Below are 16010 nucleotides of genomic sequence, written 5' to 3'. Positions count from 1 at the left end.
CCAGGAGTAATTTCACTATTTATGGAGAGGATCAGGGAGGCAAGGAAAGGTTTTAAGTACTGCTCTGTTACCACATTTTCTTCCCTACCTCAAAAACATTGACTATCTGTTTTCTTTCACTTTAACTCATTTTTCTTCATCACAAAATTTCCTTCTTACTTTCATTCTCTGTTCTATTCCTTCTGCCCTCCATAGTCTCCTCTAATCAGACTTTTTAGTCCTGAAAGTGTCATCACGGGCCAGGCCCAGCTCTTTGTGGTATTTAGGGCAACAAATTTCTAAACTGTCTTAATATGACCTTATTAATAAGAAACAGCCAGTGAATTGCAAGATAATATTTAAAAACTGTACATACATGCTTCTCTATGGGGATCTAAGAACATTTTTAATCCATAACAGGTAAGATGCCTAACTGGTGGTAATTAGCCCAGAAATAGCCCTGGAGCCACTTGGCTCCAATGACCATGGTTTGTGTCCTTAGATCGTAATTTTTTTTTTTTAATCCTAATTTTCCTTGGCTTAAAACATATTCCAGTACCAAATGCTGTCAAATAAAAATACTTTTTGCTAAATAAGTGAAATAAGTCATAGAAAGATAAATACCATATGGTCTCACTTATATGGGGAATCTAAAAGACAAAAACCAAGTTCAAATACTGAAAAGAGATTGGTGGCTGCAGGAAGGTGTGGAGGGTGGGCAAAATGGGTGAAGGGGCTCAAAAGGTACAAACTTCCAGTTATAAAATAAGCAAGTAACGGAGATATGATGCACAGCATAGCTGCTCTAGTTAATGATACTGTATTGCATGTGTGAAAGTTGCCAAGAGTAAATATTAAAAAGTTCTCATCACAGGAAAATTCTGTAACTTTTATGGTGATGATGTTAACTAGAATTGTTTTCATTTCACAATATATACAAGTATCAATTATTATATTATATACCTGAAACTAATATAATGTTAAACATTATTTCTCAATTAAAAAAAAAAAGCTTATGCTAGAGAAGAAATTCTAAGAGCGTTTCCTCACATGAGGAAACATGCATTTATCTAACTGTCTTTGGTTTTTTTGAAAGGAGATAAAAGTTGAGAGGAAAAACAAACTGCAAAGTAGAATTGTTCTAAAATATATTTTCCTTACTCAGTTAGAAAGTTCTGTCTTACATATTTCTTACTTAGAAGATCATGGGAAGCAATAATAAAGAGATTTGAGGAATAAATCCTATTAATAACAGAGCCGTAAGGGAAATTTTCTTTTCAGCATGTGTTCTGTTAAGTGTATATTTTTTTTTCTTCGTTAAAATAGAAAGCTAAAAAGAAATCATGAATTTATAGACCAGATATTTATATTTGCAGGTTACCTATCTCCTGTATATGCTTTTCTTTTGGATGTTTTGTTGTTCATTGACCTACTGTTAAATGAAAGAACTGACACTCAATCTCTCCTGATTCTTAGCCATATTTGTAAAACTGTGTTGGTAAGGTTAAACAAAAAGGCAAATTATTTGTAATTTTTTTACTCATGTTTCTAGAATTGCTTCATTGTGTTACTATTTGGAGCATCATATTATGGTATGTACTTGGAGGCAGTTAGAATGAAGTCAGAGGGTCACATGAGCCAAAGAGAGGATGGAGAGGAAGCAGGTACAGGTGGATTTTAAAGGTTATAAAGGTGGATTATAAAGGAATGGAGAGAATTTGTGTTCTAATTGAAGGTAAAGAAAAAATGAAATTAGGGTTCATCTAGTAGCTCTAGTATCTAAAACAGGAAACATAAGAGGAAAAACATGTTTGTGGAATTGTAGGAGTTTGATTTTTTCCTATTATCATTTAGTGACATACCTAATAAAGTCACAATACATTTCCTGTTTTAATTGCTATATATATTGAACAGTATTATAATTTGAATTTTCCTTATTATGGTTTATCTGTCTATATGCATATCATCCCCAGTGCACATTAGACATCTTGCACGTGGACTATGCTCATTCCTCTGCAGAGGCCTTGATGCTTGGGTAGAACCTGTGACACAGCCCTCCTCCGGTGTCTGAGTCTGTGACTGTAAGCTGCAGGAAGAGCACAGAGGAAGAGCGATCTCAGGGGCAGCTGGAAATGCTGTTCTTGAAATCAAGAGCTAGAAAGAAGCTGGTAATACAGATTAGGAAATAATTTATACATTTCATTTAATAAACGTGTATATGACACTGTGTGATGGGCCGTACTATAAGTGCTCCACAAATTAGAAATAATTTAATCCTAACCACCCCAGGATCATGAAGTAGAGGTGCTATTATTTTAGAAGAGAAAATGGAGGAACAGAGAGGGTACGGAATTTTCGCGAGGCGTACAGCTGGTAAGACGCATAGCCCGAACCACATGCCCCGCGGTGAGCTGCGCTGCTTTCCCTGCTCTAGGGGATGTATGTGGGTTGCCATTTCGTCCTCTCTGCAACCTCAGAAAGCAGATGTTTCTCTTTTACAGGTAAAGTGCAGTGGGTCTTGATTCTCAGTAAAGAGCAAGCATCTGAACCTGGTGTCTCTCTCTTCCAGCTGATCTTACCGGATTCCATGAAAGTCCTGCCGGTGTACATGAACAGCCTGTTGAAGAACTGCGTGCTGCTCGGCAGACCCGAGATCTCCACGGACGAGCGGGCCTACCAGAGGCAGCTGGTCATGACCATGGGCGTGGCTGACTCGCAGCTCTTCTTTTACCCGCAGCTTCTGCCCATAGTAAGTAGGAAGCGCGTTATGGTGGCGCGTTTCCTAGAGACGTCTGGGAGAGAGTCCTAGTTTGTTCTAAACCAGAAACTTTGGTGTCACGTGCCGCGCAGGCCTGAGACGGCCTCGGGGCGGGGCGCTCCAGCTCCAGCTGGGTGACCGTGTCTCTGCCCTCATTCCCAGACGGGTTAGGATTCTTTGACGGATTAGGCACTGAATGGTCAGGAAGTCCAGCCTCAGTTGAGGAAATCTACTTTATGGCATGAAAGGCAACTGCTGTATCTGTATGGACTTTTATAAACACACATGTGTTTGTTTTTAGACAGTGTATTAATTACCTGATAGTCACCACATTGAATCGGAATGGCTCTGACGAGCCTTGTGCAGATGCCCTCAGAGTTTACCTGGTGATGCATTCTGCTTCTTTACTGAAGACAGCCCTGACGTGCTCTCTGCCTCGGCTCCTTCCCCCCGAGACCTAGCAAGCAGGTTATAACTGCGGGATCAGAGAGGGGACAGCCGAGGGCTGGTTTCTGACTCCTGGATCAAAGCTCACGCCCAGGCTCTCACTGGTAGTGCAGTTAGGAAGAGTTAACGTACGTTCAAATAGTTGATGTTCAGATAAAACTGGACTCTGCCAGAGAAGCTAGGACCCTCGGGGACACGGACATGACGGTCTTACTAAGATCGCCTTGCCGAGGTCCCGGTGGTCAACATGTTAATAAACCCAGTGGGCTGCTCGCAGTCCTCTGCTATGGGCACGGCATCTGACAGCTTCTCCCTCTAGAGCGCCCTCTTTCCCCGGTTTCTCTGCTTCCCCGGCCTCTCCTGCTGCCGCCTTTGCTGGTTTACCGTTTTCCCGTGCGGGCCCCGGGTCTCAGGCCCCAGGACGCTTCTGTCTGTGTACACAGCCCTGCGGGGGTCTGACCTAAGTCAGGCCGGCAGCCACCGTCTGCGCCGACGCTCGAGTTCCCGTCTGCAGCCGGCACCGCCCTGAGCTCCGCGGCGCTGGCGCGCCTGGAGCCCGTCCCCGTGGGCTGTGCCAGGCACCGCCCCGAGCGCGCTGGGCCTCCTCTCCGGCAGTCTTCCTCTCTCCTTCCGGGTCCTCAGGACCCAAGGCCCACGCTCACCCTTTGGCTGTCTCCGTCCTCACCCACCACATCGCAGCCGTCAGCACGTGCCAGCTCTTCTTTCCGAGAACACGCAGACTTCCACGCCCACTGCCACCACCCCGCCTCCAGCAGAGCCGCCTCTGCTGACGAGCCTGCTCGCTGGCTCCTGTGGCCCTGCAGTCCCTTTTTGGCACGGAAGTTAGATTAACGCTGCTCAAGTCACTGTCGGTTCATGGCCCTCCGCCCCTCAGAACACTTGAGGATTTCCCCTTTCCGGAGAAGCCCCCCTGCCTTCTGGCTGACTCAGCTTATTTCTCTCTCACTCTCTGCTCCAGCCACACCGGGCTCCTCGCGGAGCCCTGAACGGCCGAGAAAGCCCTGCGCCTCAGGCCCTCTGCCCCCGAGGCCCCCATCCGGAGTGCGCACGGCCCGGCTCAGACGTTACCTTCTTAGCAAACCTCCTGGCCTCCCCTGTGTAAAACTGTACCACCAGAGGGCTCTATCCCGCTGCCCTGCTTCACAGCACTTAGCACCGTCTAAGTTTCTAGACACTTAGATTTACCTGCTGTGTTTTCTTTCCTCCAAAAAATGGCTGTATAGCTATACAAGGCGGGGATAGCTGTCTGATGACTAGGATGCCTGGCGCAGGGCAAGGACGCGTTGAATGTGAACTTCGAGGGAGGAGGGGGAGGGGGTGAGAGGAGGGGGAGCAGGAGGGCCTCTGACTCTGGCCTCTGCCTCGCAGCACACCCTGGATGTCAAGAGCACAACATTACCTGCTGCTATTCGCTGCTCTGAGACCCGTCTTTCAGAAGAAGGGATATTCCTCTTGGCGAACGGTCTAAACATGTTCTTATGGTTGGGAGTAAGTAGCCCACCAGAACTGATTCAAGGGATCTTTAACGTGCCATCTCTTGCACATGTCAACACAGATATGGTAGGTATATTTTTTTCTTTGTTTTGCAGTAATAAATTCTTAAATGCTTTTTGTTCATGTGCAACCATGTATTACAGAGAAAACAATAAGGTCTGTAGTTATATATAAGAGAATTTCATGTTTTAATGAATAACAATTAGCTAGCATAAAGTTGTTTGTATAAAGTATTATCCAACAGCCAAATTATATGATTTTAATAGAGACTGCCAACACTACCAGACCATTTCCTATTTGTTAATCACTGTGCTCCAAATACTTTAAATACACTGTTTCATTTAATTCTTGTAACAAATCGGTGAGACAGATACTGCTGCTGCTAAGTCGCTTCAGTCCTGTCCGACTCTGTGCGACCCCAGAGATGGCAGCCCACCAGGCTCCCCTGTCCCTGGGATTCTCCAGGCAAGAACACTGGAGTGGGTTGCCATTTCCATTTTCTAGACAGCTCCAGTGAGGTGTAGAGACAGGTTCTCTCAGTAGTAAGTGGCAGAGGTGGGAAGTGAGTTTGGTCTCAGGCTCTGGGCTCATCCCTGGTGCTGAACTGCATATTCACAAGGATGCAGAATCTGTCATACACGTTCAGCTACAGATATGACCACCCCACAAAAACGAATTATGCGCCCTTCTGTTTCATTTATTTCAGGAGAGATTTTAGATTTGATATGGAATGAACACAAATGATGCTCTTAAACTATAATTGCTGCTTTTCCTAGTATACTTTGGGAATCACACTGACTGCATACCTCATTTGCAGACCATCGTGTGAGCGCCATTGCTGTGATGGTTGTCTTCTTCTGCTCGACTGGATTCCTTATGAATTCAGATGCAGAATGCAGCAGAGAATTTGTTCCCTGAGTCCTCACTCACGTTTTGGCAGATGGCTTAAGGCTTTAGTTTCTGGTATGAAGGAAGACACATAGCATCTGGAGGAGGAGTTTAGATTAAAATTTCAGGTTAAATAGATATGTGATCAGTTTAGAGAGCTGCATATCTATTATGAATGTAAAAATATATTTAAAAAAAAAATAAAATATATTTTTAAAGAAGTTAAAGGTATCCATTAAGAGGTTAGTTTTAAGATGAAGATTTAGAAATAGTAATATGTTTGCATGTGGTTGAAATTAAGAATGATTAGAAAGGCAATTTCTTAAAAATTAAAATTCAACGGTCAAAGAACTATGAGTGTGACGAAGGTTTATATAAAATTTAAGGAAGCCTCTTCTTATTTCATATATGAAATATAAGTTTCACATATTAAATTTAAATTTCACATATAAAATAACTGTTAATGCATGTTTGTTGAACATACGTATGAAGTAGCCAAAGTCTGTCCACCACAAAGCAACAGATTGCTAGTTTTGTGCTTATGTCATCATATTTCTTCTCAACCTTCTTCAAAAAGTAAGACAAAAAAACAAATATTGCTTTCTTTTTAGAGGCAGTTGGCGCTTTGAGACATATACATAAAGTATACTTACTTTATGGTTTTTTTTTAATGAAAATAAAAAAAAATAGTCTTAAATGTCAAGAGAATACATAGAGGGTGTGGAATGTGAATATAAATAATGAATTTCTTGCCATTTTTTTTTAACAACTCCTGTGAAAAATACTGGCTATGATCTTTTCCTGAGATGTGTGACTTTTTGGTAAAATGTTCCAGTTCACTTTTCCAGTGGCTAACTCACAGATGTTGTCTTAGCTCTTGGTATCTCCTTGCTTAGAAGTACGCATTAACATTTACTGTCTTAATGAGAGAAATCTAAGTCCAGACCTCTCATGGCCCCCAGGGGCCACATGCAATGGGTACTCTCTCTTATATACCATCACCCTGATTTCAGGGAAATCTAAAAGGCTACATTCCCTCTGAGAAGTTAGCATTTGGTGGTTTGTTTGAATGTTGGCACAGTGGTATTTGGATGGCATTTTCCACGTGGGGTAATGCCTCAGGGTCCTGCCGCTGACCCACTAAAGGAGTGAACTACATCCTTCTCTCATAACACAGCCTTGAAATATCTATCTTGCAAAGGAATTAAAACCATGGTGAGTTGACATTCTTTGCAAAAATCATATACTGTTTGTGTCAAATTATGCTGAATCATTTTTAACGCATTTTTATTTCACATGTTTTGTTTTTAGGTAAATGAACTAAGCCAACAGCTTGGAAGGATGTTTTTTAACTTTAACATTCTAATAATCTCATTCTGCTTCTAGCTAAATGTTGTACTGAAACTTAAATTTTATTTTCCTTAAATTTAGACATTATTGCCTGAGGTGGGAAATCCATACTCACAAACACTCAGAATGATAATGGGTATTATCCAACAAAAGCGGCCATATTCAATGAAGGTAAGAATGAGATTTTCTTCTTTCTTCAAGTGTTCTGATTTCCTTACAGACTTTAAAACGCGTGGCCTATATTTTTATAACATGACTTCTGAAGAAAACTCACAATCTCTGAGTATACCTACCTACCTGTCAACCACACACATACAAAAATAACTATCACCATGCATTAACTAAGGGTTATCTTACTAAGTATTAACTTAGAAACAATTGATATTATTAAGTCTTTGAAATGACTTTTCCTTCAATGCTTAAAATTATAGAAGTATAAAATAATTTGTTACATTTGACTTTTATAGCTTTTGATTTATTATCTCTGAAAAATTATGTTATCTTAGTCTTTCCAAGCTTTTTTTGAGTGTGAGTAAAAGAATTTAAAATGTCTGTTAAGTCAGGAAAATTATGCCTTGTTGCTAAGTGCCAAGTACTCACCCCTGTCTTCCTTTTCAAGCTCAACAGTAGTGTTGCCTGGAATGTACAGATGACGGTGGTCTATTACTATACTACTTCCTGCAGAGGTGCAGAACTCTCAGCTACAGGCAGGCCTCTACAAGAACCAGGGTACTGTGGGGCTCTTGTTCCCCCGAAACATAAATATTATGTCAGTTTATATCAACGTTCTTTACCATGATAGGCATGCATGCAAACGTCAACTTTAGTAGAAGTTAGGAAATGCCTAACCAGGAGATGCCTGGTCCCCCACAGCCTCTCAGCTGCCCCTGCTGCTTAGCAGACGTGAGGAGGAGTGCACTCTAGGTCAGGGCGCACAGCTAGGTCACGACAGACACAGGCCTGTCCTGGCTGTTCAGTCCAGTGCACTTGGTTTTACATCTTTTTCTCCAGCCTTTGAAAATGGATCACACAAAGGAAATGAAAACGCATTTAAAGAGTCTTTGTATCTTTGAAAGAGTCCAGACTGACTAGGAGGAGAAAAGGGACAAGGATAGCAAAATCAAACCAGAAGGCATTGCTACCTTCTCGATTATGCTAGTTAGTTTTTCAGAGAATCAGCCCTCTTAGACCTCACTGTTGGCAGTCTGACATTTGTGGGAGAACAAAAAAAAAAAGATTTCTATCAGTGTATTCCCAGATTACCTAAACCAAATGCTTTACTGAAATTCTAGTCCTGCTCTGCTCATGGTTCTCCAAGCTCCAAAGTATCTCTTCTTCCTCTTGTGTTTCCTAGAATCCTCCCTCCCCACTGGCTCCTTTCCAGTTTACAAGCTGTTTTCACATCTTCCTTCTTTGAAGCTGCTGCTTCTCCAAGACGCTGCTTGCTTTCCCTTTTTATCCCCCAAGTTTGTACTGAACACTAGAAGCATAGCAGGCATTACACCACCATGCCTCCTGAAATGTTAGTAACTGCTTGTAATTTCCTTCTTCCCATCTCCAGTGTTCTCTGAACTGCCAAACTGCTAAAGACATTTTATTCTCCACCCCTTTGCAGGACCGAGTACTACTGCTTTCCTCAGTTTTTCTCTTCTGTCCGCTTTCAAGACATCATACTCTCCTGATTCTTTCTCACTGACCTTTTTCATTTGGCTTCTCTTCATTCATCTGCCCCTTAGGACGAGCTGCGTTCTCCTGAGTTATACCCCCGGCGCTCTCCCGTCCTTCAGCATACTGCTGATCACTGCCGTCATTTATCTGTGCCCTGTGAAACAGGCAATGTGAGAGATGAAAATGCATTTTGAAGTACAATAGTTCTGTAAGCACTGGTAACATGGCCCAGAGAATATCCCATGTAGACCAGTTGGGTTGACCAGTCCTTCCACAGAGAGGGCACACAGGAACCTGGGGTGCAGACCAGCAGTGACCGGTTTACAGTCCTCTCCCCTCCCCACCCCTGCACCCCAGAGCTGCTTCCCTCCCTATGGAATCGGAGGGAATAACACACAGATTCCCAGTCCCTCCCAATATACTTTCTCCTCTGACGTGTGTGGTGTACCCATGAGACTACCAGTGCATCAAGACGCCACATCCACCACTTCTCTAAATGCAGAGACTTTCCACCACGTCCTGGATGATCTAGCTTTGTAGAGACTCAAATGCAAGAGCAGGATATTAATTCCTTTACCTTAAAGATGAGTTCCTTCCAAGGTTGAAATTCATTCCCTCTTCTATTTCCTACTTCAGATTATGGCCAGATGCACACATCAGAGGAGGTTTTACAGTGACCACTACATTTAAACCAAAAAATAAATACATGAATGGCAGTACCCCCCAGATGAGCAATATGAACTTCCATTAATTTCCATAGAACAATTAAATTCTAAGGAAATTAGGGCCTCAAATCCTTCCCTCCATGGTGTTTTTATTCTGCCCAGTCTCAGCCTGAGCTGTCTGAGGCCAAACCCACATTGGTGTTCCCATAACAGACAATGGTAGAGTCTTAGCGGCACCTGGGAAAAGGTGGAGAAGACAATTTACTTGTGTAAATTTCTCTTTTCGAGAAAACTACTTTGGTTTCAGACTCACCAGGATGCACGCTTTAAACTCCATGGCCATGTTCCCACGAGAGGGGCTAGTTTCTTTCCCCCCGTCAGATGGGATATGACTGCACACCGCTGTTCCAGTGTCAGCTCCCAGGGCCTGGCACGGACCGGCCAAGACGTCACGTGTGTCCGTATCCACATGGGACTAGCCGGCTCAAAACGGTAGCTGCACCCAGACGATATGGAACGTGCCTTCCTCGCTGGTGTGAAGCTGGTAGCAGCAGGCACTTTGGGTGGTTTCACCAGGCAGAAGGAAGTGAGAGAAGATGCCCTGGTTCTTCTTAATTATACAGGTGGTAGATGGAGACAATGTTTTGCACATCTGTCTCCATTAACCACACACACAGCTCAATAGATATCAAATTCTGACCATTCTGATTGTCTGCTTTAACTTCTTGAAGTAGAAGTGAGTAAGTGGGTCAACAGAAGAGCTGAGAGTATTCATGACAAACTACCTTTTTCTGGGCTTCCTCCCCACAGGTCTCTCCCTCTAGAGCAGCACTGTCCGATAATGCAAGCTGCACATTAATCCTATGCTTTGTAGCAGCCACAATTAAAATGATAAATGACAATTTTGATAAGGTTTTATTAACTTATCCAAAATATTACCATTTCCACATGTAATCGGTGTAAAATTATTTTGAATATTTTAAGATTAATTTCAGTTTAAGAACATTATCTTTTTCATCTGTCTCCTTTGCAGCTACACTGCCTCATTCAGGTCTTGACTGTCTCCCACATTAGATGCTTCTAGCTGCTTCCTGTCTCGTTTCCCTCATCCCCTTAATGAACACTATGCACCTTCATCACCTTCACTGAATCACATTTCCTACAAAAACCCAAACTCGTTACCTCCCACTGACTTCTAGAAGTGTGTGCTAATTTACCTGCCATCCAGGACTGTGTATTTGGCACGCGGTTCCCCAGTAGATTGCTCCCTAACACCATACTCCCACATCCTTAAGGAAATCCTACCCTGTCCTCTAAAGTTCAGCGAGTCACTGCCATTGTGAAGCCATTTCCATGGCATTCTGCTTGTGTTTCATTGTTGCCACTCACATGTCTTGATTTTTGTGGCTTTGTGCTCAACGCCTCTCTCCACCCTGGGTAACAGGCACTTTCCTATCCTCCTCCAAGGCCTCATAGACAGACATGTAATTCTGGTGGAACCAAAGCATACAAAATTGAGCCACATTTGGAAAATGTTTATAACCGGCTGCCTTGTTGTTTTCTTCTTTAGCTGACGATAGTAAAGCAGCGAGAACAGCCAGAAATGGTTTTCCGACAGTTCCTGGTAGAAGACAAAGGACTTTATGGAGGATCATCCTACGTGGATTTCCTTTGTTGTGTTCACAAAGAGATCTGTCAGCTGCTTAATTAACGGAAACTGCTCTATTGTTAATACTGCATTTCTAAGGAGACACTCTCCTTCTTGGTGCCTAATTCTCCGGATAGTAACAGTCTAGTTTTGATTTCTTGCTCATTTTCAGAATAGCTTTCCAAGACGGCATTTTAGAACTTCAGCTTTGGTGCTCAGGTATAAAGCCAATTGAGGTACAATTGTACCTTAAAGGGAACAGTCTATTTCTGATTGCACAATTTTAAAAAAATTATGCAGTTTGCATTTCATGAAAGGCATAGTTTACAAAACTGTAAACATTCTCAATTTTCTTTCTTTGTGCTGGACATATAAATTATTTTTCAAAATGTATAGATTTGGGGTAAAAAGTTGTCTCAGTTCCTCTCCCATTTACAGTAAGGGATAAAAAAAAACTTAATTTTTACATTATTCTTAATTTTTTAAAAACAGTATAACCCCATTGAACATTTTTCAACTTAAGGTTTGCATAGCAGACTTTTAAATAACCTTGGAATCTATTTTGTGGAACAATTTGTGTTCTACGTTTTTTTCATAATTACATGTTGTGTATGTTAAGACTATTTTCCAGTTGTTTTGTCTGTAAAACTGTCTTTATCAATATTCTTCATGGTTCCCTGTACAATTTTGATGGTTTCTACCTGTATATAACGGATCTTAACCAGTATCAATAAATTACTTCATATGCTCTTACCTACCAGGTAGAATTCATTATTTAGGTATTTTGAGGTTTTAAAAGAAATGAGAGTGGTAGTTAAAGTGTCTTGGAAAAAGTTGGATGGATGGATCACTAAAAAACTAAGTTTTGGGGGTGAGTTGGGAAGAATTAGGTAAATAAATAAAGCCATGTCAGACAGTGTACTCAAGAAAAGCAATTTAAAAGTTCTCCAGTGTGTCTTGGTGAGCAAAATAAATAAAACAGGACCATTATTAATGAATATACATAAACCTAGGAGAGTAGCTTTGAGTGGTGTGACACAGGTATCCTTCTCTCTCCTCTTCAACTCTGATGTCAGTGACGTGAGTAATTAATAAGAGCTAAATTAAAAGACGCTTACTCCTTGGAAGGAAAGTATGACCAACCTACATAGCATATTAAAAAGCAGAGACATTACTTTGCCAACAAAGGTCCATCTGGTCAAGGCTATGGTTTTTCCAGTGGTCATGTATGGATGTGAGAGTTGGACTGTGAAGAAAGCTGAGCGCCGAAAAATTGATGCTTTTGAATTGTGGTGTTGGAGAAGACTCTTGAGAGTCCCTTGGATTGCAGGGAGATCCAACCAGTCCATCCTAAAGGAGATCAGTCCTGAGTGGTCATTGGAAGGACTGATGCTGAAGCTGAAACTCCAATGCTTTGGCCACCTCATGCGAAGAGTTGACTCATTGGAAAAGACCCTGATGCTGGGAGGGATTGGAGGCAGGAGGAGGAAGGGACGACAGAGGATGAGATGACAGGATGGCATCACTGACTCGATGGGCATGAGTTTGAGTAAACTCCAGGAGCTGGTGATGGACAGGGAGGCCTGGCGTGCTGCGATTCATGGGGTCGCAAAGAGTTGGACACGACTGAGCGACTGGACTGAACTGAACTGAAAGTACACTGAATACATACAAGGTCCCAAGAACTGCACTGGCTGCTCTGTGAACATCTCCACATTCATTCCTCACAGTAACCATAATCATCTTATTAGCCCCATTCACAGATGAAGAAACAAGCTTGAAATGGCTAAGGATTTCATCTGTGATTACATGTCACTCCTTAGAGCCAGACGTCCAGGAGTATGAAGTCAAGTGGGCCTTAGAAATCATTAGTATGAACAAAGCTAGTGGAGGTGATGGAATTCCAGCTGAGCTATTTAAAATCCTAGGAGATGATGTTGTTAAAGTGCTGCACTCAATATGTCAGCAAATTTGGAAAACTCAGCAGTGGCCACAGGACTAGAAAAGGTCAGTTTTCATTCTAATCCCAAAGAAAGGCAATGCCAAAGAATGATAAAATTACCACAGAGTTGTACTTACTTCACATGCTAGTGAAGTTATGCTCAAAATCCCTCAGCAGCATGTGAACCAAGAACTCCCAGATGTATATAATACAAGCTGGGTTTCAAAGAAGCAGGGGAACCAGAGATCAAGATGCCAACATTTGTTGGATCACGGAGAAAGCAAGGGAGTTCCAGAAAAACATCTATTTCTGCTTCATTCATTACACTAAAGCCTTTGACTCTGTGGATCACAATGAACTGTAGAAAATTCTTTAAAAGAGATGGGAATACCAGACCACCTTACTTATCTCCTGAGAAACCTGTATGAAGGTCAAGAAGCAAAAGTTAGAACTGGACAGGGAACAACACACTGGTTCAAAATTGGGCAAAGAGTATGTCAAGGCTGTATACTGTCACCCTGCCGGGGTCCAGCCTCGGCAGGATCCAGGGGGTACCCTCGGGATGAACGGCATCGGCGAGAGAGAGAGATGTGAGACCAGCCTTGATAGGGCCAAGTCTGCGAGGGAGAGAGGGAGAGAGAGAGAGAGAGACCAGACGGGGGGTGCAGCAGGGACTGGCAGGGTTTGGCAATGCTTTATTTTTTACCATGGCTTTTATACCCTAAGTTAGTACATCTCTAAGGGGAAGATAGTTTAACATTACATCAGCTTGTCCTTCACAAAACCAGGGTGTTTTCTGCATATTCTTTGCTTATGAAGGTCTTGTACATTATCTGGCCTTGGGGCCTATTAACATTTTATGCAAGTCAGGGGAATGTAAACCTATTTTCTGTTTCTGTGGTGACCTTAACTGAAAGGTAGCAGTCTCATAGGGCAGCAGTACAGAGTAGAAGTATAACCTTGTTAACACAAAAATTAATCCTTCTGCAGAAGTTGTCAGTTGCGTTTATCTAAGAAGTTTACCCCACAAAGACTCTGTGGCTTCAGTGAGGCAGCTTCTGCCTAGCACTCCTGGCTGACAATTAACAACCATTTCATTGTTACCACAGTAGGGCTAAGCTCTTATTTTTCTAGATCTATAACTATATTAACAATGGTTTCTATAACACAACCTTAGCACATTAAGAGCAAAAACACAGCAAGCAAATGTTAACCCAATAACCACCTTTAGAATAATTTTTCTTATGTTTTCCAATAGGACTCCTTCACCCCCCAAAAAGACTCTATGTCTGTTAGGGCTCTTATATAATCAAGTTCTTTATGCTATTTTATGATTAGGGTATTATAAGCAATCATGCATATTAGTACCAAGAGCATAAATGCATTTGGCAAACAAACTACCAGCAAAGGAGTTTAAATTAAAACATTCCTTTCACCCTAGATAATCTCATAAAATACCACCACCTGGGAAACTTATTGATTAAAGTTCTAAATTGATTCTTATTTGGGAAGAGATCGGGGAAGGCCTTCTGCCTGTGTCACAGATATTAGGGAGTAGTCTATTGAAGCAAGCATCAGAAAGAGATATCATCTTTAAGGTGAGTGCTGGGGGCAGCTTTTCGGAATCCCTGAAAACCTGATCCGCCTTGCCTGTCAGGTTTTCTCCTCATGACCTTGTCATGGGTGGGATCTTGTGTGCCGGCTCCCGGCATCACCCTGTTTATTTAACTTCTATGCAGAGCTGTTGTTCAGTCGCCCAGTCACGTCTGACTCTTTGCGACCCCATGGACTGCAGCACACTTGGCCTCCCTGTCCTTCACCATTTCCTGGAGTTTGTACATCATGTGAAATGCCAGGCTGGATGAATCACAAGCTGGAATCAAGCCTGCTGAGAGAAGTATCAACAAGCTGAGATATGCAGATAAGCATTTCTGCCTAATGGCAGAAAGCAAAGAGAAACTAAAGATCCTTTTGATGAAGGTGAAAGAGGAGAGTGAAAAATCTGGCTTAAAACTGAACTTTCAAAACACTAAGATCATGGCATACAGTCCCATCACTTCATAGCAGATAGATGGGGAAAAAAATGGAAACAGTAACAGACTTTTTTTTCTTGGGCTCAAAAATTAACTGTAGATAGTCTGACTGCAGCCATGAAATTAAAAGACACTTGTCCCTTGGAAAGAAAGCTATGACAAAACTAAGTGTATTAAAAAACAGAGACATCATTTTGGCAAGAAAGGTTCGTATGAGTCAAAGCTATGGCTTTTCCAGTAGTCATGTATGGATGTGAGAGCCAGACCAGAAAGAAGGCTGAGCACCGAAGAACTGATGCTTTCGAACTGTGGTGTTGGAGAAGTCTCTAGACAGTCCCTTGGACTGCAAAGAGATCAAATCAATCTATCCTAAAGGAAATCAACCCTGAATATTCACTGGAAGGATGGATGCTGAAGCTGAAGCTTCAATACTTTGGCCACCTGATGCAGAGAGTCAACTCACTGGAAGAGACCCTGATGCTGGGAAAGATGGAGGGCAGGAGGAGAAGGGGGCAGCAGAGGATGAGATGGTCAGATACCATTATTGACTCTATGGTCATGCGTTTGAGCAAACTGGGAGACACTGAAGGACAGGGAAGCCTGGCGTGCTGCAGTCCATGGGGTCGCAGGATTTGGTCATGACTTAGCAACTGAATAACAACAACAAGCCTAACAAGGTATGCTTTAAAATTTGTAGATATCGGGGGGCAGGCAATAGACCTGTAACCCCCAGGGCTTTCAAGCCAAAGACCCTAGGACCCAGCCCCCAACCCCCTCCACCCACCAAGGAGCAGACACCAGCCAAAAGAAAACTGCAGCTCTGAGAGCTGACCAACCACTAGCAAGCCACACAAAACAAAAGGGCCATATACCACAATCAAGTGGGATTTAACCCAAGGATACAAAGAGTTTTCAATATCCACAGAATTAATATGATACACCACAGGAACAAACTGATAAAGAACACATGATTATCTCAAAAGATAAATAAAAATCTTTTGATAAAATTCAGCATCTACTTATAAAAAATCTTCAGGAAGTGGGCAAAGGGAATATACCTCAACATAATAAAGGTCATACATGGCAACCCACAGCTAGGTCATACATGATAACCCAC

At 42.4% G+C, this 16010-nt stretch overlaps 1 protein-coding gene across 4 annotated transcripts in view; it reads left to right on the top strand.

Moving 5' to 3' along the window:
• The window catches only part of SEC24D (SEC24 homolog D, COPII coat complex component), a 111957-nt gene extending 100286 nt beyond the window's left edge, over positions 1–11671 (top strand). For all 4 annotated transcript variants that reach the window (XM_043438807.1, XM_043438804.1, XM_043438805.1 and 1 more), the window contains exons 20-23: positions 2549–2728; positions 4574–4765; positions 7019–7108; positions 10841–11671. In XM_043438807.1, coding sequence (XP_043294742.1) covers positions 2549–2728; positions 4574–4765; positions 7019–7108; positions 10841–10981 — 603 coding nt within the window. In that variant the 3' untranslated portion in view covers positions 10982–11671. The remainder of the gene's footprint in view (positions 1–2548; positions 2729–4573; positions 4766–7018; positions 7109–10840) is intronic.
• Positions 11672–16010: the final 4339 nt, after the last annotated feature.

The sequence above is a fragment of the Cervus canadensis genome, chromosome 19 (genome assembly GCF_019320065.1).
Source record: "Cervus canadensis isolate Bull #8, Minnesota chromosome 19, ASM1932006v1, whole genome shotgun sequence".
In the NCBI taxonomy this organism is placed as follows: Eukaryota; Metazoa; Chordata; class Mammalia; order Artiodactyla; family Cervidae; genus Cervus; species Cervus canadensis.
The sequence above is the reverse complement of the archived record's forward strand: the minus strand, read 5'-3'. Positions and strand labels throughout refer to the sequence as shown.